We start from the raw sequence: 25,346 nt of genomic DNA, 5'->3' as shown, positions 1-25,346 counted from the left end.
TTTTTCCTTTTTGGGTTTCCTTCAAAATCTTTATATTCTATCTTGTGCCCAACGCCTTTTTTTTTTTTTTTTTTTTTTTCCTCTCTCTCCCAAGAAAACTTTGTGAATCCAGGATAGGACAGCAAGTTACTACTGAGATCAATATCTTTTGAGGATAAAGGCATTTTAAAGCAGTATGAAGATCAATAATACTCTAGGTCTGACAAGTAAAGCAGTATGAAGATCAATAATGCTCTAGGTTTGACAAGTACGGTGAATTTGCAGTTGTTCTTAATATGATTATTCTATTTCAGCTTGCTGCATTACATAAATAGATAATCTACCTTTTTTAGTTCATCCACCCCACAGGCAGCAATGTATTACTGGTACTTCTTCATATGGTAGTCTTGCTTTATAATATGCTCAAAAATGTATGTCTTGTGTCTTTTTTTTTTTTTTAAGGAGAGCACTATTTTTTCTGGATTAAATTTTGTTATTTTTAATTGGCAGGTTGGCTGTTACTAGGCAGTAACTGTAAATGTCATGATATTTTGCAGAAGGGATTTGCCTCTCTTCCAAAGAATAATCTGATAACCCTACTGAATATAAGGTGATTTGAGAAGATTGCAACTGAAAAACTTAGCTGCTTTAATTTGAAAATGGAAATTTTAGAATATTTTCAAGACAAAATATTTTGTCCACACATGGTTGTAAGTTTCGAGAAGCTGCTCACAATAGGGTCACTAATTCCAACAAGGAGGGTGTCTGTGTATCTCTTCTCTCCTTTTTTTTTTTTTTTTTTTAAGTAGCCTTAGAAGTATGGAAGAGGTCACTGAAGATATGACTAAAAGCATTTGTGAAATCAGAACAGAAATAGAAGTCTGGGATCATAGCTGTTTTGGATACTTCCTCAGAGCTGAAGAGCAACATACTAAAGGTGCCCTATTTTAGACAGGATTTGTTGTATATAGGTTAGTTGCTGCAATGGGTTACACAAGACTTCTAGAAGCAGAGTCAGGCACAGAGTAGGTGAGTTTTTAATGCTGCCCTTCCCTTTTTATAGCTCTGTCTCACAAGAACAGAGTATTGTGGTTTCCATTTAATCACCTTTGAAATAATTGTCCAATTACACAATAATATGTTGCCAATCTTTCATAAGTTTCATGTTTCAAAATAGACAAGGGAGTGGTGTTGAAGACACCTGCTATTAAGGACATTGGTGGAGAGGAGAGAAAATGGAAGATACTTGTAGTGATCAGTAACAACTGCAGTGTTAAAAGTCCTCCTCTTCAGGTATAGGTTGCATCAGCTGACAGTGTGAGGTCTAAATGTCTTTCCTAATTTCTGGTGTGTTAGAGAAAAAGATTTGCCTAGAGGTCTAACATCTAAGCTTTGATGAGATGAAATGTATTAATCACAAGTTTCTCTTCTATATTTTCAGAAGAATGGCGTATCAAATGGAACTCTCCACAAAAAAACAATTACTGAGCACTTTGAACAGGCACCAATGTATGTTGCTGTTCTTACTTTCCTGGGTTTTGGAGTGGGAACAATATTTGGCTACCTGCGAGATTTTATGAGAGCCTGGGGACTAGAAAAACGTAACGTTGCTGCAGAGAGAGAACAACAAAAAGTATGTATGAAAAAGACATTATGTATCCACAGCTGCATTTTCCCCTGCTTGCAAGTTATGTACAATAACCTACCAAAACAACAAGGCAGACAACTTTCATCTTAGAGAAGAACATTGCATAGGGATGAGAGGAATGACACGCACTGCAGTACAGTTAAACACATGTGTATGAATACATACCTGTATATATGTAAAATCATAATTTTCACCCAGAGAGGTGTTCACCTTGTTCTAAGAGTGTCAGAATACTCTCAGAAAAATAGAATCTCACTGTATTAGGTCAATCCACAGAAAAAGAAAACTCAGAAATGTGTTATTATTAAATATATAATCTCTCCAAATCTCTTAAACCCAAATTTTTCTTTGTCCCATCTGGCTGTCTTAAAGTGTCTTTCATAGTGATACATCTTTGTAATTGCTGACTTACATTTGCTGAACTGCTCGTCACAGAGCACTTAGGAATCATTGCCCCAGCCCAAAGTGAATGTAGCCTGAATTCTTGCAGGTCCTGACTTAGAAATTTTTTCATCCCACATAGTTCTCAGTGAAACTTGCACATCAGCAAGCTCAACTGCCTTCTAACTTTGTTAACTTTTTTTGTTGCTCCTCCTTCTCTGTGCAGTTTGATCCATCATGTAAAATAACACCTGGCATAATGGAGGAAAATGGAATATCCTTTTCAATTTACTTCATGATTTGGCCATTTGTTGAGCTATTTTGATTCCAGACATGCCAGTTAAATCTTTTTGCCATCCACCATGGATTATGTGTTCATTTAATTCTCCAGTCTCCCACATATGTAACTACATGCCATGTTATTTTATCAGTTTATTGTATCCAGTATCTAATAAGGCTATGTTGCTGTTTCATATAAAACTTTGTTTAGATTCCACACATCTCTTTTACTTTAATTCCCAAGTAAAATCCATAGATAGAAATCATTTGTCAACCAAACTAGTTGTCTTTACTGGCTGTTTGCATGTCCAGTCTAGGCCGATAATGCCTAGATCAATTAGACTGGACTAGCTTTAATCTAACATATCCAGCATTTAATGAAATATAATGAGTTGTTTATCCTAGTTTTACAATCTGCTCCACACATAGCAAAATGCTCAATTTGTAGCATTTGATTTCTCCAAGTGAAAGAATCATGAGTTCTTCCGTTTTCAACTTTCCAAATATTGGACTGGAGAATTAGGCCAATTTGTTGACCTTTTTAAAAAAAAACAAACAAAAAAACCAAAAACAAAAACAAAAACACCCCCTAAAAAAGCCAACACTGTATTTCAAGGGAATTAAAGTAAGATATTTGCTGATTGGAGTTGTTTGTGACATAGGAACATGTGGCTGTTACAGCTCTTTGTTTATTAATGAATTAGTTTTTCCTTTTTAATGGGAATGACTTGGGTACAGAAGCAGACATTTTCCTAGCAACATAACCCTGTGCATGTTTTCAAACCAGGATTTTGTGCCACTTTATCAAGATTTTGAGAACTTTTACACCAGAAACCTCTATATGAGAATACGGGATAACTGGAATCGTCCAATTTGCAGTGTCCCAGGGCCACAGTTTGACCTCATGGAACGCGTTACAGATGATTACAACTGGACATTTAGGTGAGTCAGCTCACACTCAGCAGCTGTCAGCCTCATAAGAATACTCCTGATACATCTGCAAAGCACAGAAAGTTGCATCTAGCCCCTTATACCTAGGTCCTTGACTAATATACATCAGCATATTTTTTTCTGAAATCAGTACTGTGCTGATAATCTGTACCCTTTCTTCTGAATATTGTTCGGAAATGCAGTGCGGAAGGGTCTGAACTCTATCGCAAATGGGTTTTGTTTGGCTGTGTCAGCACAAGAAAGACTGCTTACGCTTCATTTATAACAGACCTTTAGTCAAAATATTGCAACGAAATTTGTTGTATCCCTTGGTTAGGATTTAAATCATAATTTCTTGTATTGCATAAATGTGGCTTCTTACTTACACAGTGAGTCTTTGGCAGTGAGTTTTAAGCAGTTTACATCTTGAAGACTTCAGTGTATCACAACCATTACTGAGTTAAATAGATACGGAAATTCACCACATAGACAATGTGTAGGTTGACTATATTTTAGCTTATTGAGAATGTGTCATAGTGTTTCCCACACCATTTTCCTCATGTTTAATTTCTCTGTGTGTGTGTGTGAACACTCATAATGTTCTAGAAGCTATTGACAATTTGCTTGAAAAAAAAATAGTGTCTGTATGTTGTTCCCTATATAAAGTCTTAGCTTTGTTTGTTTATTTATTTACATCCATAAAAGCACCATTTCACCTAATACCAGTATATTGCCATCTACAGCTTGGAATCTGGAAAACATTCTGAGCAGGATGCAGTATTTAGTCAGGAAAACAGAAAGGCTTGAAAAACTTTTAGGACATTAAAGCATGAGGGTTGTAAATTCCCAAATAGGAAAACTCAGCATTTTTTCTTTTCTTTTTGTTTGGGGTTTGAGGGAAAGTTGCACTATTCTTTAAAATTTGCTTTAATTATAGGTTTACAGGAAGGACTATCAAGAATGTAATCAATATGGGTTCTTATAACTACCTCGGCTTTGCAGAAACAGATGTCAATGCTTTGAAAACTGTGACCATAGAGTTACAAAAATATGGGACAGGAATCTGCAGTACCAGACAGGAAATGGGTGAGTAAACAGCTAGATGGCCACCAAAGTTTCTGTAACTATATCCTTTTTCTTACAGATATCTTGAAGGAATTGGATACTTAGAGAATTTTAGTCACATCAACAGTTACTTGTTTCACTATTAAAAGTGATGCTGTGTTTTATTCATTATCACATAAGGATTTTTTTAGAAGGAAAAATGTTACTGATTTTTGGAAAAGCAAAAACAAATGTGTCATATAGTGGCCTGGGATTTTTAATGATGGAGGTAACAGGCTTATTTTTTAAAAGAAGTAAAATAAACATTGAGTCTTCAAGAATTGTTCTAGGGCAAATTTAATTGCATCACAGATTTATATCAATTACCACATACAGAGTGTTCTGATTAGTAAAATGAGCTTTTACATACTTTATTTGTTTTTTATCCCATGTTCTAAGAATATATTGTAATGTTTTATGAGACATTAATGGGCACAACATAGAAATTTCTAGTGTGCCTCTAAGGAATTAATTCAGGAAGGCTCCGTCTGACTTTTTTGGTTTATATGTCCTTTATGATTTATCTGCTTTTTTGGTTTGTAGGCTGCATGTAGTGTTACCTTCAATTGTATATTTTCACACAAAGCCTTGCATTCCTAATCATGCAATCAGCCTGCATTTCAGAGAAAACAATTTCCGGCCATAGAAATGCAAGGGGAGGTTTCTCTTCAGGCTTGATCTTTCTTGGGAGCTGACAAAAAAAAAAAAAAAAAAGGTAGGCTTCCCAGCATAAGAAGTCTTTTATAAACTTTTTTTTTCATCCAGCAACTTGAAAAATTTTCATTCTGTGTCTCTCAAAGCAAACTCTTTTCCTCCAGAAATCTTATGGAAAAAAATTCTGTATTTCATTTGGGTTTTTATTTAAAGTCTCATTTCCAGTCAAAATATAATGCAAACCTTGTCATCTGCTTCTTATCTTGTCATCATTGTTTGATTTGCCAATAATAAATACACCAGTGACACCACTCAGAGAGGGCTTACGGATTGACCCTACTTTCCTTTTGTAGGTAACCCATCTGGTGACTGCAATATATTGTTTAACCTGAATTGCATGCTTGAAAGTGGTCACCATTACTAGTCATCTCAGGTATTGAAGGAACATTTCTCTGTATCTTTTTCTCTTGGATTCTATTTTGTCTGAGAACATTCTGAGTTGTTTTCAGTATGTCAAAGAATATGCCTTGTGTTCCTCATTCTTTATCTTTTGCTTGTGCAATTTTTTATACGGAGGACTTGCATGACTTTGACTTATTCTCAGAAAAACCCTTTATGAAACGATTGGTTCAGTCTTCAAATATTAAAAATCTTATTGGTTAACTTAATCTAGTCTGTTTTGAGAGCCAATGTATACAGATTTCTAGGACTTTCTCTTTGTCTGAACTCCTGTGCAGTACTCAAAGTTATCTTGAAAGATTGCGCAATGTTTTAGATTCATTCGAATTGCTTTCACAATAAATAGTCCCATGAACTTCATTCAGACTATTCACAGTGCAAGAATGGGCTACAAATAAAGAACATCATACAAGTCTTGCCAGTATCAGTCTTTTAGGGAGTGAATTTCAGAGAGCAGCTTGGACATCAAGACTTATTAAAATAGGAAAGCAGAGTGTTAAGACACAGCTTAGATGGTGTAGATGAGCAGTCATAGCATTTTGTCCTAGGTAGCTAACAGAGACCCTTTGCTCGTGTAGTCAGTGGAGGAGAGGTTGCTCCACAGAGCAATTCTGAGCAACAGTTACTTTATTGGCCCTGGCTCTGTTAGAGCCTGTCTACCACCAAGAACTGTGTATAAACGACCTGAGGAAAATAGCTTCTTATCAGTAGTGTGGATACCCTCTTTTCTTTTTCCTTTACCTTCTTGTGCTGCTTCAGCTCTATTCTGATTCACTGTTGAGCAGATTTGAAAAATTATATCCAAGTTAAGTATATATACACATATACTTTCAAGAGAGAGGTAGGAGGGTCTGTATGAAAGTTCTTACCTTTTTTAATTATCATTTGCCATCTTCATCCTAGAAAAATAGAACAGAATGTTTTGTTCCTGGGCAGATAACATTTCAAAACGTTTGTTGTTATTGTGTGGCTGAGCTAAAGTGCTTTGAAGTAAAAATGCAGTGAGCTGTAGGAGCCAAGGGTATAAATTGCCTGTGGGGTCCTAATCCAAGAAAGCACTTGAACATATTTATAATTTCAAGATAATTGACTTTGAAAGTACTGTTCTGCTTATCTGCATGTAAGTGTCCTGCATGTTCGGGATTTTACTAAGATTTCTCTCAAAGCAGTGATAGGTCTCTCTTTTTGAGAAGGATCATTCCATTACTTTGAGAAGATTTCAGAGAGGGGGAAAAACACAGAAACAAATAAAATCAATTGGAGTGATGTTTGAAGGAATACATGATGGTAAAACTGCCCTTTGTGGCCTTCTGCCGAAACTTCTCCTCTCATAACTGTGCAGAGTGTGGAGTGGGTATAAAATGCTGTCATATCAGAATGTTGTTGCAGGTATTTTGCTCTCAGAATAAGTTAATGTGGATGTTTTAACATGATTATTTATATCTTTACAAAACTGTGTTTTATTAAGGAAACAGTGAAGCTAAACCTTGCTAAATGTAAACCAGTTATTCTACATTCCCAGAAAAGTAACTTAAGACTGTGTGTAAACATAGTTCAGAAATTAACTTCAGTGAGAACCGTGAAGCCCTGTTCATGCTTTCTCAAAAATAATAATGCACATGCCACTTGAACAGCCATTCCTGTTTAAGCACAAAAGCACAGGAAACTGATAAAAACAGTGGCTGGTCTTCCTGGATTTGTCCTCCATAAGAAGATTTAAGGCTTTTCACTCCATTTTTAATTCCATGCTCTTTTTATATTATAATAATAATAAATCACTTTCTTAGCATAACAGTGTCATTTAAGACACATTTCTGAGGCTTTTGTGGGACTTTCAGTTCAAATAAAAATATTCTCCTTTTTTTAAGACCAAGCTAACTATTATGCCTTAGGAGCAAGATCTTGGGGTTATATGTGGTAGTTCTGTGAAAGTATTAGCTTGTTGTTCAGTTGTCAGAAAGCAAATCAAATACTAGAAATTATTAGGAAGTGAACAGAAAGCCAACCATAGAACCTCAGTATGTTACTGCATAAACCTGTGGTTTGCTGTCGTCTTGAATACTCTGTACAGTTCTCATCAAAAACATTTAGCAGAACTGGAAAGTGTCAGAGAAGGGCAACAAGGATCGTCAAAGGCCTCAAACAGCTTCTGGATGAAGAACTATTAAGCTAACTGTGTACAGCTGTCAGAAATGCCTGTCATCTGGCTCAAAGAGAGCCTAAAGGGGGAAATTATAGAAATCTTCAAAATCATGTGTGGCATGAAAGAGTGGTCAGGGTTGGCTGTTCATTATCTCTTCTACTACAAGATCTACAGGGCATTGTATGAAGTTGGTAGAAGGTTTCCATCTAAATACAGGAGGCAGCTCTTCATACTGGAGCCTGGCACACCCGAGGAACTCATTGCAAAGAAGACAGCAGATGCTAAAACTTTACATTCCTTTGCATTCCAGGGGACACTGGCCACATGCAAAGGAGAGATCATTGATAGTTACTAGAAATACCAAAACTATTTTCTGATTCAGGATGTCCTTATGCTGAAATTAGTTAGAAGCTGGGATACAACTATATATATTTTTGTCCTGCTTTCATTCTTCCCCAGACATTGATACAAGACCACTGTCAGATGAAAGATTATAGGCAAAAAGGACCTTTTGTTTGGCACAGTGCATCTAATACTAGTTGTTTAACGTTATTTTATGTAATTAGTTGTTTACTATTAATTTTTATTATTATTTATAGGCCTGTGGCCATTGCTGTACAATCATTAATACTGGACCTGCAAATCATCGTACAAATTCAGCCTGAGTCAGGAACGTCCACATACTCATATTTTTATAAAGTTGGGCATTATTTATGATAAGAGGTAGCATATAAGGAACTAATGAAGCAGTAACCTGGCAGTTTTCAGTGTTTTTGAGGACACTAAGATTAAAAAGACATTAAGGGAGATCAAAAAGAAAGAGTTGCACATATGCTTGGGGCATGTCCTCTAAGACCAGTAGCTTGGGTGAATGTGTGAAAGTGGTTTTTTGCAGACAGTAGGCAGAAAGCAAAAAACACTGATATCATGGTCTGCTTAGAGGTGAAAGACTTTTCAATTCTGTGTGGTACATGAGATGGAAGTAGTCCCTGAAATATCTTGGCAGCAAAAATTTAAGCATAAGTAAGATCCTTCAGAAAATTTTGGAGCAGCTGGAGATGTAGAACGATGACCCTCTTGGTCAGAGGGACAGGCTGGAAGGAATGACAGGACCTTTCACCTAGAATGGTAAGAGCATTCTGAGCGCATCTGAGAATGGCAAGGTTAAACTTACTAAAGCCAGAGGAAAAGATGCTGCATTTACTGTGTGAGGTGTCAAGGGAGGATACAGAGAGATCTGCACCTACCATATCTGACAAAACTGACCATGGGTGTAATTTAAATTAAAACAGCTTTTGTCAGCAGCAGTCTCTCCTGCAGGTGCAGAAAAAGTAAATTTTTTTATTTCTTTGGCTAGTTCATTATAAGTCAAGAAACTAATCAGGACATGAAAAAGCAGGAAGTTTTGTTTTCTGGGAATCAATGTTGGGTCTGAGACAATAACTCTTAAATGTTGAACGATTTAAGTAACTGGAAACCAGCTATTCAAGTAACTGGAGTATTCTGAACACTAGGGAATTTCATGTAAACCACCCCCAAAAAATCTCCATACTATGTTTTATTTCTGTTTTATTTATTTTAATCTTCCTCTCAAAACTGTTATTTTTTTAGCTTAATAAAAGTGCTAACAAATAGGAATCTAAATCAATTTGAAATGGCATGTATTCCCTCTATGTAGTGAAAGAATTACAACTTGAATGTGAAGTCCTTTTTTTCCCATGCAGATCAATGTATTTTAATGGCTAGAGCGGGAGTTGGCTACTGTTGAGAGGCAGGCTCACAAGCCTTTTGTCTGAGCCCATCCTGTCATTCTTATGTTTATAGTCTAAGCAACATAAATTAAAATTATAAGGGAGAAATATGCAAATGATTATTTAACACTGTTGCCTGCTTGCTGATTGCAGATGATAATAAAATCAGTAAAGTTACACTTTTTTTAAGGTAAGGCAGATTATCATGCCCTGAATGCTCCCAGACTTAACACCAGGGCAGTGAAGGAGCTGTCACACAAGCAGCTAGTAGTTCCAATGCTCTATTTATCTAACTCACCATTATTCCTTATGGAGATGATATAAGTGAGTAACAGGAGCAAATGTATCATTAGTGCTACTTAAGCAGCCAAGCAGGTTTCCTGCCTTTTGAAATCCTTCTGCTGTGATTATGCCTTGGACCAAGAGACAAGATGGAGCCTGCATAGAACACTTGCAGGGTGATTCATTCTGGAGAGCATGGTTAGGAGATTACCTTTTAACGCCTAGCTTGCACTCAGTTGTAGGGCTTTTTGTTTGTTTGAGAGGTTTTTATATTTGATTGTGATCTGATTTTTAAAAAGCAAACCTGAAAACCTGTGCCAACATTTAAACTACAAAAGTAGCTCCAACCCCTTCGCTTACTTCTGTTAGGTTTTAAGGCCTAATATGAATTTCTAGAAGCATTTCAAGAAGGTAAAAATAATTATTTGACCGTTCTTTCTTTTATACTACTTCAAGCACTTTAATTGGGGTCAGGGCTCATTTTAAACTCAGTACCGTACTGAGAAATAAATGGTCCATTTTTCAGTTAGGAGAAAGAGATAAAGAATTAAAGTTCCCATAATTTACAGTTTCCAAGTAGGAGCCTAAGGAGAAATACAGCCACATAAATGAGAATTAGTGTGTGTGATATATATATATATCATAATCTTGGCTACTTTCTGATAGGGTATGCTATAAATTAGGAAACAGTTCACGGGAGGAATTTTCCCTCTTTGTCATCTCCTACTAACATAATTTTCCTTTCTGTGCCTACCCTCTCATAAATAACTGATCCAACTTATGATCAAAGGGTCAAGCTTTTTCCTGGTATTTCACCATTGCAAAAGTATACTTTGCAATGCATGATTAAGCTTTGAACAGTCCATCTTCTGGCAGGTGGAACTGAAGGCATCAGGAGTAACCAAGGGTTGTGTGACCTGTCTAAAATCTAAATATATCTCCAGTATATAATGTTATCTAAGTACATACAAATATTCAGACACTTAAGATGCTGCCATCCAGGATTTGGCATGAAGAGGCTGGACTGAAACTAAATTTTAGCCTTGTGTTTTTATAAAGGAGAAAAGGAGACAAAACTGGAAGATCTAAATTAAACCAGAAGCTTTGTTAAAATGGATCTGCTCTTTTCTGAGAATCAGTGAATTACACAGGTACATCATTATATCTATGACACCCACAGCATATTTGTGATATGAAAGCCCTATCTGCTAGTTGCAACATTAATAAAGCTTGAGCATTTCCTTTCTTTCAAATGCTTCCTCAAAACCCACTTCTTTTGGGGCTCTTCTATGCACATGCAGTGTTAAACCACGCAACTCCGTAACATTACTGTGTCCTTCTCTCCCTCTCTCTTGTCAATATGTATCATTCTACAAGTTTAGGCTTTGCTCTTGCAGTGGGCTCTGTAGGACAGTGAGACCATCTACATCATCCACTCTTGTAGAATGGTATAAATAAATAATACACTTTCTATCTTCTGTTTCTTCATCCTTCTAGTAATAACTCGTCCAATCTTGCTTTTGTAAAAGTGTGTATGTGTTTCAGTAAGATTTTTTTTTCATCTCTGACAAATATCTTACCAGAGTGAGTTTGTGACCTTAAGTTTCAAATGTGGCAGGGAAGTTTAGGTGGTTTGTTCTGTTCCCCACCCTCCTAACAATACCTCTGACAAACCATCATTTTCAGAGCGTAATGGTTCTTATTCACCTTGGTGAGTCACATCAGTGATCCATAGGATTCCCAGTTGCTGCTCATATGTGGAAGTGGCTTTTATGGGAATCTTTTTTCTTTCATTGACTTGTTGCTTATATCAGTTTATTCCTCCAGGTTTTTCTTAACTTGAAGAGAGCAGGTATTTTCCTGTTTTCTTTGGGTCTCAGAATTCCAAACAAAAAATTCTATTAAAGGATACTGTTGCCAGTGTTGGCAGTTTAACCAGTACATGTCATTAGCATGTAAGAACCTGAAAGACTGTATTGGGCAGACTAACCAGTGACATAAACCACCTTGTTCAAGCTGAAAGTGTCAAAGCTAAATAATGAGCTGTGTGGATCACGGGAAGTGCATTTTCAAGCTTTATCTGTCTAGTAGACTGACAGTGACTTTCAACCCAAGAGCATCATAAGCCTATGAAAGCCTGCCAAAATACGGTGTACTTCATGTTCCCTGTCCCCAGACTGCAGCAGCAAGTTAATGGAGACCTGGGTCATCAGATTTTGAAAAGGGGCAGATTTGCTTTGAAAAGTGTAGGAATCTGTGGAAGTGGCTAACATTGTGAAAGTCCAATTTTGACAAGATCTTTGATTTTACTTTCCATAACACCTATGTAATCTTGAAACACAATAACACCTGCTGTACTCTATTGCATACAACTGTTCAGCAGGAAGGAATAACTTTCAAAAGAAAGTATTCCATTTTGTCTCTTAAAGATGCAGGTAGCTTTCTCTTTTCCCTTTTGTCTTAATTTTTCCTGGTAAGATGGCATACATTATTTAGTTGTATCCTCATTTCTCAGGTCAAACCAAGCTGTAGCCAGCATAAAAATCAGAGCAAGTAGACTATGGGGAAAAAATCTAATGTCTATGTATAGGGCAAGTATAGAAGGTATCTGTGTATACAGTGTATTAATAAAAATATACCTAGTATATCACTTTTCATTCACCAGATCATGATGCTGGTCTGAATCCAGCACAATACAAGACATTTTAAGGGCCATGATAACCTGACTCGATACTCCTTAGGTTGTATTTAATGAAGACCAGTGTAATTACTGCCTTTCTTACGTAGCTCGAAATGTAGCGGCTTGTGCCAGTGGAAGTTCCTTTGGATCAAATTTGCATCTATCTGGTAGTTCTTTTTATGCTTGTTGGGGTGGTTGCTGTGACCAGCTGGGATGACTAGTGGACAAGCGTCATTCCAGCAGAGCATATCTGACCCCTTGTTTCCTCCTGTGGAGAGACGTGATATAATTGGTGCAGTTTATCTGATGTCCAAGGAATGACTCATACTGGAGAAATCTTCTGATATGATTAAATAATTGCATAATTTATTAAATAAATACCCCTTTTGCTTTAAACCTGGGAAAATGCAAGCTGATATGTTTTATCAGCTCTACTCAATGTATATCACTGTCACAAACCTCCCACTGTCAGTACTGATGTGTATTGTATTGCTTCCACCACACCTCTTTTACCACTTACAATATTGCCATTATAATTAAAATAATTCAAAACTAGGGCTCATTTTGAAAATCCTTGTCATTCAGGTTTTGGTTTTGCAAACCAAAACCCACTGATTCCAATTTGTATTCCAGGATTTGTAGGCAATAACGATATACAATATAATCTGCATTCACTGTTAGGATTAGTAAATAATAAGTAGGAATCGGTCACTTTCAGAATGTCTCATTCTTCACCATCACAAAATCAATAAAAATAGGTCAAAAATGTGCTGTTCCTTTCTGGTTCATCTAATAGATGCTTGAACAGAATAACCTGCAGTGAGTCAGGCTTCTCTTGTTTGTAAAAACTGAAAACATATGATGCAACCCCAAAAAGCAATTTAATTCCACCCCAGTAGTATCAGATTTACCCCTGCAAGAGTTAGGGACAATTTTCTCATGCCTTAAAATGCCTGCCTTGCAAAGCACACACTGCTTGTTTCTTATGCTTTCACAAATTCTTAGGTCAAATTTCACAAATGCCCCTTCTAATTCAAGCTGTGAGTATAGCGTGGTTGGCTTCAAGCTTCCATTTCAGACTTCATGTTCTGTTTGCTTGCCAATAGCCCTCAAGTGACAAAATAACATCTGTAAGGAACACTAGAGCAGCTGGCCATGCTGGAACCCTCAGTTGTTAATGATTGCTGTAGCCAGCTTGAAGACTAACTGGGCCCAAAATGCAAAAAATATTGAACCATAGAAATACACCCTGAGACCTACTGGGCTTACAAGTTAACACATAGATTCTCACACACATCTCCAGTGAGCAGCTCAACTCTGAAACACTATGTGGTTTTGTATTTCATGGAGCTTGACTACTAAGTGGTGGCTGTGTGCAGAGCCAGCACATATCCTTGTGTATCTCGGGCTCTACAAATGCAAAAACTAGCCAACGTCAAAGAGCTTCATGCAGAGTCAGCCTACATCTACTGGAGGTTCTGCAGGGCCAAATTTTCTCCATCATGCTACCTAACTTATCAGAGCACAGAGCCAGAGACAACCCAGTTCAATGTACATCCAATGTGATACAATGAGTGCAGAGACACTCCCAAAGCTCTGCTGGAGTTGGCTAGGTCTAGCAGAACCCAGGCAGGCTCTGTGCAAAATCATGGCACCACTGTTCTTTATTGTCCATGTAATCCAGGTTTTTCCAGAAACCACATGATCCTTGCTCCTTATCTCCCTGGCTATTGGAGAGTTACCTGCCTGCATGATATTTTTCACATTCTGTTTCCAAGTGAATGCCATTCTTACTTTGGATATTTAATGAGGAAAAAATAATGAAAACACTACCTCACTGTAACCATCTGAGTTAGTACTGTTGCTGAAACTGTGCAGCTGCCATTTTTATATGTTGGGGGTTTTTTTATGAGCTTTCCTCCATGATGAAAGTAAGATCATCTTCCTGACTAATCATTCTTGTCAAGACACTCTAGCCAAGCTTCTGCTTTCCTCTATTCATCTGCCTTTTGCCTATCACAGTGAACACAGGTTTCTTGTTTCCATCAATTGTAATTCACTTTGCCTATCTTGTGACATCAATTTGTGCAGCACAAGTGAGGTACGATACTCACTTTCCTAATTTTTTTCTTCTGTTCCCTGCTTACAGCCTTATTCATAGGGGAAATGCTCTGTCAGAATCCACAGGCCACTCTCTTTTCTTCCTCACAGATCATCCTGTAAAAGTTCCTTCTGCCTTGGTACCTGCAATGCACAGCCAGGCAACTAAAGACTAGAGAGCTAGCAAGTTGAGATGATTCATTACTGCTCAAAGTTATTTGTTATCTCAATCTCTTAACACCACTCTTTTGTTTGTTGCCTTTTGTATTTTGTCATTCTCCATTGTGAGCTGGGTGGGAAAGATATTGCTTTTGTTGGATAGCTGGAGCACCTTATTTGTTTGGAGACTCCAGGCACCAATATTAGATAAGTAATGTGTGATAAAGAAGGCTCTCTAGTGTTGCCTTATCATTTATGTTTGATTGTTGGGAGGGAGGAAAGAGGAGAGCTATCATCAATTATGGAGAGTGGCATAGCTTTTACCTTCCAAAGCAGAAAAAGGTGGAGAACACTTTTGTTTGTCTATCCATATAAAATCATAATTAAGGATTTTGTACACGTACATAGGCATCCAAGAAAAAATGGAAGGATTTTCTTGTCATCGGGTTTTGCTTTCACATCCAGAGAGAACTCAAGAATGCTTAAGATGTTTGTCCCACATCTCATATAAAAAGGAGGTATTTTTGTCCTCATTGCAGGGGGAGAAAAAAGCAAAAAATTATTCTTGAGAATAAACTGTCAAAAGTTGTTGTTAAGGAAAAATGAAACTTTTTCCCAAAGCAACTGCTTTGCTACCTTAACAGCAACAGTATTTGTTAGTATTAGTTATAGTTGGTTTGCTTTCTCTTGCATTATCCCACATGCACAAGATACCAATGGAAAACCTTCCTTAGGTCTTAATGTCATATAGCTTAATGACACAGTTCTATCCTGTTCTTTTTTATGTTTCATGTCCTTAGAATTAATAACTTTCACAGTTTAATGAGATTTAAGATTCCCTGTGCTTACTTCTGCAGGCAGCCTAGACAAACATGTAGAACTAGAGAAACTTGTGGCCAAGTTCCTTGGTGTGGAAGATGCTATGGTGTTTGGCATGGGCTTTGCAACTAACTCGATGAATATTCCAGCCCTTGTTGGGAAGGTGAGTACTTCCTTAAGAGGCAAATAGAATAATTGTTTATTAATTGTTTTAACAACTGTTGCAGTGTTCTGGGCATGCATTAAGTGAAAAGGCTTGATCAAGGAACAAAGCTTGGTATCAGGAATGCATGAGTCATAAGGCTGATGACCTTGTGACCTTAAATATGCTTCTTCATCATTTTTTCTAGCTCTGAGTGTTCCTATCACACATACCTAACATTTATTTAAGGATGACTGATATGGTTTTTTAGCTTCTCTTAACGAAGTTACTTCTCCCTAAAAAGTAAGCAAATGTTGCATCCCATGTCTCAGGTGTTGTAGGATGAAGTATTTGGGCTGCTTGCAGAGATATTGCCCAACTGCCTGTGGTGAAACATGATGATTAGGGTATTTTTTACAACACTTTCAGAAAAGAGAAAGCACAGTGTTTAGCATTCCTGATGAACAAATCTCCAGACAGTCCTGCAAAGAAAGCTGGCAGCAAATGCAAGTCTAAAGTTGTGACCATATGACAAAAGTTGGGTTCTTATTTGGTGTTGAAGGGACTTCATCTCCAATTTGGGGTACCTAACACAAAGGCATGAAAATCCATCATCTTGTTATGTCAGAAGTTGTGATTGACAAGCAGATACACTGTGCTGCTAGCTGGGAAAGTGGATAGCTCCTCTTTAGTTCATGCAAGTGTGAAACAGTGTGAAGTGAGTCATGAAAGTGTGAAACAGTATTTCCCTCTTGGTGGAGACAGAATGAATTCGCTGTGTGGTGTATGATCAAGATTTCTTCTGAAGCACTGGTGTAGAGGGGAAGTCACTTCTTCAGTCACTATTGAAGAAGAATCCAGCTTTTGCAAGAGATTTCTGAAATATATGTACACAAGGGTTGGTCAGGGAGAATTGCTTCAGCTGCGAAGAACATGAACTTCAATCTGCAATGGTGCTGGAGAAGTTGTCCAGCAATTTCAAAGGGAACAGATACAGAGAATTAATAAGGGTAAATTTATGAAATTGCAGACCTACATAACAGCATAAGATACCTGTCCCTTGCTTAGCTATAAAATAATTTTCCCTCACTTAGTTGTCCTCATGTGGAGATTCAGGTCTCTGTCAGAGGTGGGATATTTAGATATAAGTGGCACAAAGAAAGATATTACTATATGTGTTATATAGAATATAACTATAATAATTTAGTATATATTAATAATATATAGTATTGTAATATATTATATATATTTCAGCTATTATGTAGTTGCCCTATGTTGGGGAGACTTATTCGTAAATTTTCCTCTATAATTAAGCCCAGCAGCTACATTTTCGTGTCAGGACGCATATACTCTTAATGTTAGTTCTGCATTCTAGTATCTAGGCAGATTTGTGTGAGTATCTCTCAACCTAGGCATAATATGTGTTTGCAAAATAAGTATTTACCTAATGTTGTATAGCCTTTTGGGTAATGAAACCACAGCACAAGATGTGTAATAGAAAGCAGAGCTAAGTTAGGGTTCCAGCATGAATTTCAGCTGTGAATCCTGGCTCCTGTTAACATATAATATACAAAGTTATTTCTCCTGCATTTCTATTTTATTTTCTAAAAAGAAAGTTTTCAACTGAGATAATTAATGAAAAATATACTACAGGTGAACTGTATATGCATTTACCAGAGAAAGACTCTGCCTGTTGCCTAGGCTCCACTCACGTCTTAATGGAGGTGGGATTTATGAGGCATCGATCTGTCCTGATCTCATTTCTGCAGCCCAAAGTGATGATATCAGTCCAGCCTCAGTATTACTCCTCCTTACATTACTGTCATGCAGTCTTTATATATGGGTTGGTGACTGCATTTTCCCTGCAACACAAAGTAGACTGTAGACAGGTGATAGAGGAAGCAATGTCACTTGATTTTACTATAAAGCAGACAATCTCTACTAGGGTTATTCACTACTTTCCAGTTACAGGAAATACTTGACCCCTTTGCACCACCCGGGAATGCCTGAGAATCTGATCCCACAGTTTCTGCCTGCCTTTGCAGTGCATCCTGGCACCTTCAGAAAAGTGGCAGAAAATCCAGTTCGTGTTTACTACTTATGGCTTAATTGGTGCAATGCTATATCATAGACACACGTTTATGCTGACACACACATGCACACATGTCAACAGCCTCCCAATTCATGCAGATGCTTATTGTACTCCTTCTCCACAGGGCTGCCTCATTTTAAGTGATGAGTTGAACCACACTTCTCTCGTTCTTGGTGCGAGGCTTTCAGGTGCTACTATTAGAATCTTCAAGCATAATAGTGAGTATTGAAGTTGGAAATATTTAGAAACAGAGTTGTTCACACCTTAAAGTCAAGAATGTTTCCTTTCAATGCTTGCTTTGCTGTCAGTTGCCAGATAATACTTTTGTCCAGGCAGAAGGATTAACTGTTCAATATTATGACTGTTTTCTGATGCGGAAAAATTAATAGTGTGATACTATAATTGCTGTTGTGCTTGATCTGGGTCATCAGGTTGGACCTTAATTTCAAAATCCAGTGTCTTAATCTCGTTGGTGTCTTTTTGACATGCTGAATGATTCTGTGCTGTCATAAAGGTTTTATTGTTATTGTCACTATAGCCAAAATAGTACAAACATACTCACAAAAACATACTCCATATTTCCTGCCTCTGTTTCTAGCGGGTTTAGTGCAACCAGAGTTAGATTAATGTGGCATTACTTTGAAAGGGTTACCCTGAATTCCCAGGGGGCTATACCAAAGATGGAGATGGTTATATCATGAGCATCATCCCAAATATTCTTTGAAATATAATTTTAGTATAGAAATCACACATTAACTTTGCAATCATGTAATTACCTTCTAAAATACTTGTGCTTTTTAACTTTTATTTAGTTAATGCTGCTGTGGTTACTGTCAGAGACATTGTGACTGGCTTTGATGACAAGAGCTTGTTCTTTTCCCTTATTCCCCATTGCAATTCCCCTTTCCATCCCCATTGCTGCCACCAGGCAGTGATTGCAACAGAGGTTAAGAAGCTAGAGAAGTGGTGAGGAACAAGAAAAGAGGTCTGATCACCTTTGTTAATAGCTAATGCAATCCCTTCTCTTTATTAAGTGCTGTGTTCAGCCCTGAGGTGAGCAAAAATGAATTACGCGTATACTGTAAAAGGCCTAAGGATCCATTGAAATGAAAGCACACTATAATTATAGTATAAGGTGTTGTTATAATTAATATCTATTAATAATTTGGGCAAGAAGTAATTTCTGAAGAGCATTCAAGAATTAAAGGTCATCTGAGCCCAAATGTTTTTACAGAAGTAATTATTTATAGATTAGCCTCTAGCATACCCCAGCTGGGTTCACTTCCTTAGTTTGTTCTGTGCCTTATCCCATTCAAATTTAGGTTTGCACCATATCTTGCAGGATGACCTCTCACTACCCCAATCCAAATGTTCTCAGCCTGTCCACCCATCAATGCTGCATGCATTTCATTCCACTCCCAAGAATCTGATACCTAACCTGCCTGTGCTGTGCTTATGATAAATTAAAGCTGACTTTTTTTGAATAATGTGTGAACCTAAAAATAATAGTGACCTGTCCAAAAAGCACTAATCCAGCACTGGAAAATGTAGACAGTCCCTTCAAGGGTCTCAGCAAATATCAGTGGAAGCCCATCCAGGTTGCTTTGGAAAAAGTCATTGCTTTCTAGATTAGAGTTCTGATTTGCCAAAGTCAGTCTTTTATGCAATTTCTGAGACATCACCTTAACTTATTTTCAAAATGAAACTGTGGAAACTTAGGCAAATACTGTTTGGAATTCGAGTGTCGCCTTTTGTCATCACAATTTTGTAGGCCTTGACTCTTAACCTAAGTTGTATTTAGAGAGCGCTTCATGTGAAGAAACTTTACACATTCATGCTCTCTCTCTTGGCCCACAGTGAGTCTCTCAGTATGTTACTTCCATGGTTACAAAGTTCTTTCTTTTTAATATTTCTTTTATCATACTCATGAGTTACACATCACCAACAACTTTTAAAATCACATGTGCAGAAATGTATGTATGTGCTGTTTGCTTTGGAGAAAATAGGATGTGTATTGGGGGAGGATAGCAGTGGAAAGCATAATCCAGCAGCACTGGCTTTGTGGAATGCACAGTTTCACCCAAAGTGTAGTACAGCCTTGTTCTCTGTGGCTCTGTCAGGGAGTAGTGTAATACAAGTCAGTACAGCAAATTAATTAATAACACACATAACCAAAACTTCCAGCTTGTGTTGGGAGGGTTCTTTTCAGTTAGGCAGGTGCTTGTTCGTTTTGTTAGATCAGAGCTGTTGCTTACGCTCCCAGACTATTGTTCTTGCTAATGTGTAGATATATAGCATATATACGGGCATGCACACGCATGCCCAAATTGTCAGAGTATGTTAGTGCTGTCATTGTCATGCTTATGAACAGGGGAATTAAGCCATTATCCATGTCATACTACTTGATGCACAAGAAAGGTTCTTTATGCTGTCTTGGCCCTGTGGATGAATAGAAAACTTTGCACCTTCTTTCCAAGGACAGGGGATTGATGTATGTCATTTCATATAAGGAAATCAATGAGCCTTTAAAGAGCTTGGCCCTGGGCATTGGCTGGGGCCTTTTGACGAGCAGTTGAAATGATTATCCAGCAAGGTGCAGAAACAAAGAATAAATCTGAGTCCTATCCCAAAGAAGATTAGGGCTTAATGTGCATTTAATTCTTACTTGTATGTATGGAGCCAAGTTGTGTGCTGGCATGAGTTGGCTCATCTCCTTTGGAGCTGTGCCAAGTTACACACACATACTGTTTGACTCAGTATTGCTCTACACTAAAGACAATGAAAGAGATGCCAAGCAGTACCACCACTAGTGCCTGAGACATGTTTTCTGTGCAGAAGAAACAAAAATAAACTCAAATCCGGCAACAGATTTTGAAGTTACCTTTTCGCTATTAGAACGCAGCTTGAGAAACAGACCTTTTTCCATGCTCCTTGTTGCTTGCATCAGCCTCATTTGAAATGCTGTGTAATACCCTTGATAAAATTGCCTAGAATATATTTACTTTGGCTCTGACTTCGTTGGTTGCACATGTGTATAAAAGACACTGAGAGAAGGGTGAGGTGTTAATGTTTGTTGCAGTTATTATAAATGGTTATCAAAATGAGGAGAAATAATTATGTAACAATTTAGTGAAGCAATGGTATATTTTCTAAACCAGCTACTTCCTGAATATTATACAAAAAACATGCACAGGTGTGTGCTAGTAACCTCCCTTTCTAACAAGCTTGGCATTGTAAATCTCTCTCCCCTCCCTTTTTTCCCCCTGTTATGGAAGAACTATTTTTAAAAGAAAAATTATAGAAAACTTTGTTGTATGATAAATATATTTCACAGAAAAGGGAGTAAACCTGTCATTTTAAACTTGCTACTGAAGCACATTAATCCTTCAAAGGCTATGCTGTAGCTAATTCTGTAAAACTGTGTTATTTTATTTCAAAGCATATCATCTGTAGTACTGGATCTGTTTGTCATTACACAAAATTAAATAATTATGTTTATTTCATTATTAAGCCAAGAACTAATCTCTATGTATTACCTTAATTATGTATCATATAGTTCTTATTCTTACAAAAGTTAATGAAATTCTATTTCAGTAAGTGGGTAGCTGTCCTAGGCATTACACTTTTCACAAAAAAATCTGAATAGTTTTTTCCAGAAGAGATGGAATTGTTAGACCTCTATGCTTCTCCTAAGTAAAATAAAAGGCATCTGGATGTTTCTCCTTTTTGACAAAAACGTTGCACAGGTGTATGAGAAGGTTTTCAAGCCTTAAGGTGAATAATAGAACAAAAATGTGCTGTGGGCCTATAAGTCCATTTTTATTTGAACATAGGAATGTGCCCTGCATCCTGCCTCCCAGTAAACAATCTTTTCCTTGTAAACAGACAGGAATTTACAGGCCTGGGCTGAAAGAAATGCATAAGCACACACCTACAGGTCAACTATGTGACAGAAATTTAGGAGAATAATGCATTTCAGGCCTATAACTAAAAACTACTGAAGAGGGCATTCCCTTCTTGTGGGCTCTCATTAGCGCTGTTGCTAGTCCTCACCCTCCCAAGGTCATACCAGTATGCCACAGAGTATTTGGCCTTTAAGGGACTTTTTCTGTCCAGGAACTCGTGAGTTTTTGTGGATGCTAACAGCAAAGCTCAATTCCCTGGAGCCCCTGCTCTGAGGAATGGGTGTAGGGGGATTTTTTTTTTTTTTTTTTTTTTTAGGACCTGAGTAGTCCTGAATTTATGTAGTAGTGTTTTTAGTGGGCTGAAATTGTTTTGACCTGCCCATAAAGCATCTGCCTTTTGTCTCCCCTGCTGTGGTGTGGGCACGATTTAAGTTACCATTTCCCAAGCAGTTATTTAGTTAGGGAGCTAGAAAAGAGCTACTTCTCTACACTTGAAATGCAGCCAGCAGCACAGTCCAACAACAAGTATGCAGTGGGAGGAAGGTGGAAGGCTAAAACATCTCCCCACCTCTGTGGCAGTAGTGGCCCGGCCTTCATCAGTTTTGTGCCAGAAGGTGTCTGATGTTACCCTTACCAGGCCTTGGCTCCAGGGAGCCTGTCCCACCCTCCCCAAGTGACCTGCATGGGGGTCCTTCAGCTCTATAAGGACTACACACTTGGGTGTTTTTATATCCTGGCCCAGGGAGAGACTGACTTATCACCTGCTCTTTTTTATTTCTGAGACACTCTTTTATTAATACCATATATTTTAAACCACTTTTTCAGAACCTCTGACCTTTATCTTGGTTAAATATTAGCCAAAATCCCTTGACCCTTCCAATAAAACTTGAAAAGCAAAACCAAATAACTAACCATTAATCAGCTTGTGACTTTATCGGGGGTTTTCTGTCACAGCAGTTCTAGGTCTTACATTGGTATCGGGTGCAGCAGTTTTGGGTCTTATACCAGTATCAGGTGAAAGCCTATCTTTGTTCATTCAGTGGACAGATAAGTGTGCTACTGACTAACTACATCCAAGTGAATTCTGTTCATATCAGCCTGTATAAGAAGGTGCTAGACAAGGCCTAGGATTTGTTTATTCTTTCTAATTCTACTACATTTTTCCCATACAGCATCAAGCAACTCAATTGCAGTCACATTTTCAGGTTTAGACTTGCAATTGCATGAGCAGTGTGTGGGAATGTCATGACTGCACAGAAATCAGGCCATATAGAAAAAAAAATTTTTGGTTCTTTTCATTGCAAGGGCACTTCAACATGCAATCAGAACAAGTGATACTACAAGGAGGGCAGGCAATTGCAAGGCAGAACCAAGCACCTTGGTTAGATGAAAATCTGGCCTCTAATCTGGTGCTTGAACCCACATCTGAAACTGGGATCACAGTAGTACGTTCCTAGCTCCTCCTTACCTACCTTTTTAGAGTGTTGTGAAAGTAGCAAGGGTTTTTTGGGGGTTCTCACAAATCAAGTTGTTGATGACAGAAGTGTGTCATGCAGGTATGAGCTCTTCAGGTTTCCACTTAAAATATAATTTCCTACTTGGACAACAGTTGTGAATCTATGTTAATCCAACTCTGGCGTTTTTCAGTCTACTCATTCAAATTAGTGCTTTGGAGTTCAGATATGTGTGCTGTGACGACACCTTAAAGAGAAAACACAGCTACCTGGAGGAGTTGTAGTTGACACTGAAAGAACTTTCAGGCAGCAGTAGAGCCTCACCTTTCAGTGCAAATATATTCTCTAGCAAAAAAGAAAGAAAGAAGGGGAAAAACAAGTGGAAAACTCTAAGCGCATGCCTGCAAGCAAGCAAGCAAGCAAATAAAATAGAGGGGAAAATGAAAGAGATAAAGGAACAGGTGAAAAATAGTGAAAAATCTCTTTGGTCACAAAAAAAACAAAGAGTTTGCAGTGGCTTAGTATAAGATTGTTCCTTAATTATATTTTTTTTTTCCAAAGGTGTAAGTGGCCCTTGAATTTAAGAAGGGAGGGCAGTGTTATAGCTATTACAGAGCAGGATGAAAGGCTCATGACCCACCAAGGTTTTGTCCTCCTTGAAGCCTCTGGCCACTATCAGAGACAAGATTATTGCACCAGATAGGCGGACTGCAGCCTAATCCAGTTTGGCATGTATTTCCCTGTGATACATATAGACGCTGCCACAGAGAGGAGACTGGTATATCCTGCTCCTAGCATGCTGTGTCTGCATTTGCCCTCTCTGATTTGAGAAAGCCATTTCTGACTTGCCAAGTGTGAAGAGGAAGCTTTCCTGAGCTAGTGCTCTTTACTTTCACAGAGATATATATTTATTGAGGAGCGGGGGGGGAGTCTTAGGCTGTTACTGTAGCTGCAGTAATCACCACTCCCACCACCCCATTCCAAATGAAGATATTTAAAGCTGTGATTTTGGGGAAATTACTCTAGAGACCCTTTTGCTGTTCAGAGCTGTGCCAGTAGTCAGGGACTTTGCAAAGACTGGTTTTCACTAGAACAAAAACCGCCTTCTACAGTCCTACAGCTACTGTTTAGATCAACAAAACCCTTGCAGTGGTTTCCCTTTGTTGCTTTAGGGATCTGCAAGGAGGGACAGCATTGGACCTAGCCACTTGAGTCACCCATGAAAGGACAGTGACCAGGAAAAGTACCAATAGGGGGAGAGCAAGAGAGGACGAGGCAGATGCTGCAGCAGATGTGCTGCAGCAAGAGAGAGGTGGTTGCGTGGGAGGTTGCAAAGGGACAGGTAGCCTGCATAAACTTGCATGAGAGTGCAAAATGGGAGAAACTGAAAACGAGAGTGGCAAACACAAGGCAAAGGAAAGAAGAATGTGATAAGGGTAGTAGCAGCCTGTTTATTTTAATTAAAAAGGATTCAGCTGACATCGCAGGAGATTTCCAGCCCACGCAGAGGAATGGTGATGACAACCCCAGCATTGCAATGTAAGGATGAGGGGTGGAGCCACCGTGTGTCCCAGCAAAGAGGCACTGAGTGTGCCTGGGAGAGGGCAGGGGCCTCTCCAGGAGCCAGGAGTCCCACCTGCGCGGGAGGCATCATGACACACGGCTGCCCACCCAGGTCCAGGCTCACTTTGGCCCACTGGCAGTTTGTGGTGTTGGTGTTTCTGTTGAAGTAACTCTGAAGGATCCCAAACAAGGATTATGCAAGTCCATGATAAATTCTAAAAAAACTAAGAGATCTGCTGTCTCCACTTAGGAAACTTTATCCTCCATATACAGACAATATGCCATCAGGAGAAGGTAAAAAGTGAGACAAGGACAGATTTGGTCATGCTTTGACTAATCAATTAAGTGAAATGTTTAACACCATCTCCTGGGCTCATGAATGGTTGTTAGCCTTTACTGCTGAAAAGCCTGGGCTGGGGATGGTCAAACAAGGAAGGACAGTTAGTTTCCCCATAACTGGTTATTCAAGATGGACTCGTGCAACTCATCATCTCAGTGTCCCAGCGTTTCACAGTCTAACTATATTTAATGGGCAAATAATTTGATATCCAAAAGTCACCTGGGGTTGCACTGTTGTTTTTCCTGATGTTCAGTATATCCCACTTTCTGGAAAGTCTAAGCACAAGCACATAGAGAGCACTGCATCTTCACTTTGAATAACAGAAGCAGCCTCCTGGCGGGAAGATTAAAGGTAACAGATTTTCTCTTCCTCCCAATTTTCCCTTTCCAAATGAGGCACTACAAGCACAGAGTAAAAAGGTCAGCAAAATTCATTTGCACCTAAACAAATTATGTGTTGATTGTTACAGGCCTAAGAAAGGG

At 38.2% G+C, this 25,346-nt stretch overlaps 1 protein-coding gene across 3 annotated transcripts in view; it reads left to right on the top strand.

Moving 5' to 3' along the window:
- The window catches only part of SPTLC3 (serine palmitoyltransferase long chain base subunit 3), a 90,520-nt gene that overhangs the window by 36,217 nt on the left and 28,957 nt on the right, over positions 1-25,346 (top strand). For 2 of the 3 annotated variants that reach the window (XM_069787563.1, XM_069787562.1), the window contains 5 exons: positions 1,421-1,612; positions 3,075-3,229; positions 4,155-4,303; positions 15,407-15,531; positions 17,727-17,820. In XM_069787563.1, coding sequence (XP_069643664.1) covers positions 1,421-1,612; positions 3,075-3,229; positions 4,155-4,303; positions 15,407-15,531; positions 17,727-17,820 — 715 coding nt within the window. The remainder of the gene's footprint in view (positions 1-1,420; positions 1,613-3,074; positions 3,230-4,154; positions 4,304-15,406; positions 15,532-17,726; positions 17,821-25,346) is intronic. The other variant, XM_069787564.1, reaches the window with a different exon arrangement.

The sequence above is a fragment of the Haliaeetus albicilla genome, chromosome 7 (genome assembly GCF_947461875.1).
Source record: "Haliaeetus albicilla chromosome 7, bHalAlb1.1, whole genome shotgun sequence".
Taxonomy (NCBI): Eukaryota; Metazoa; Chordata; class Aves; order Accipitriformes; family Accipitridae; genus Haliaeetus; species Haliaeetus albicilla.
The sequence above is the reverse complement of the archived record's forward strand: the minus strand, read 5'-3'. Positions and strand labels throughout refer to the sequence as shown.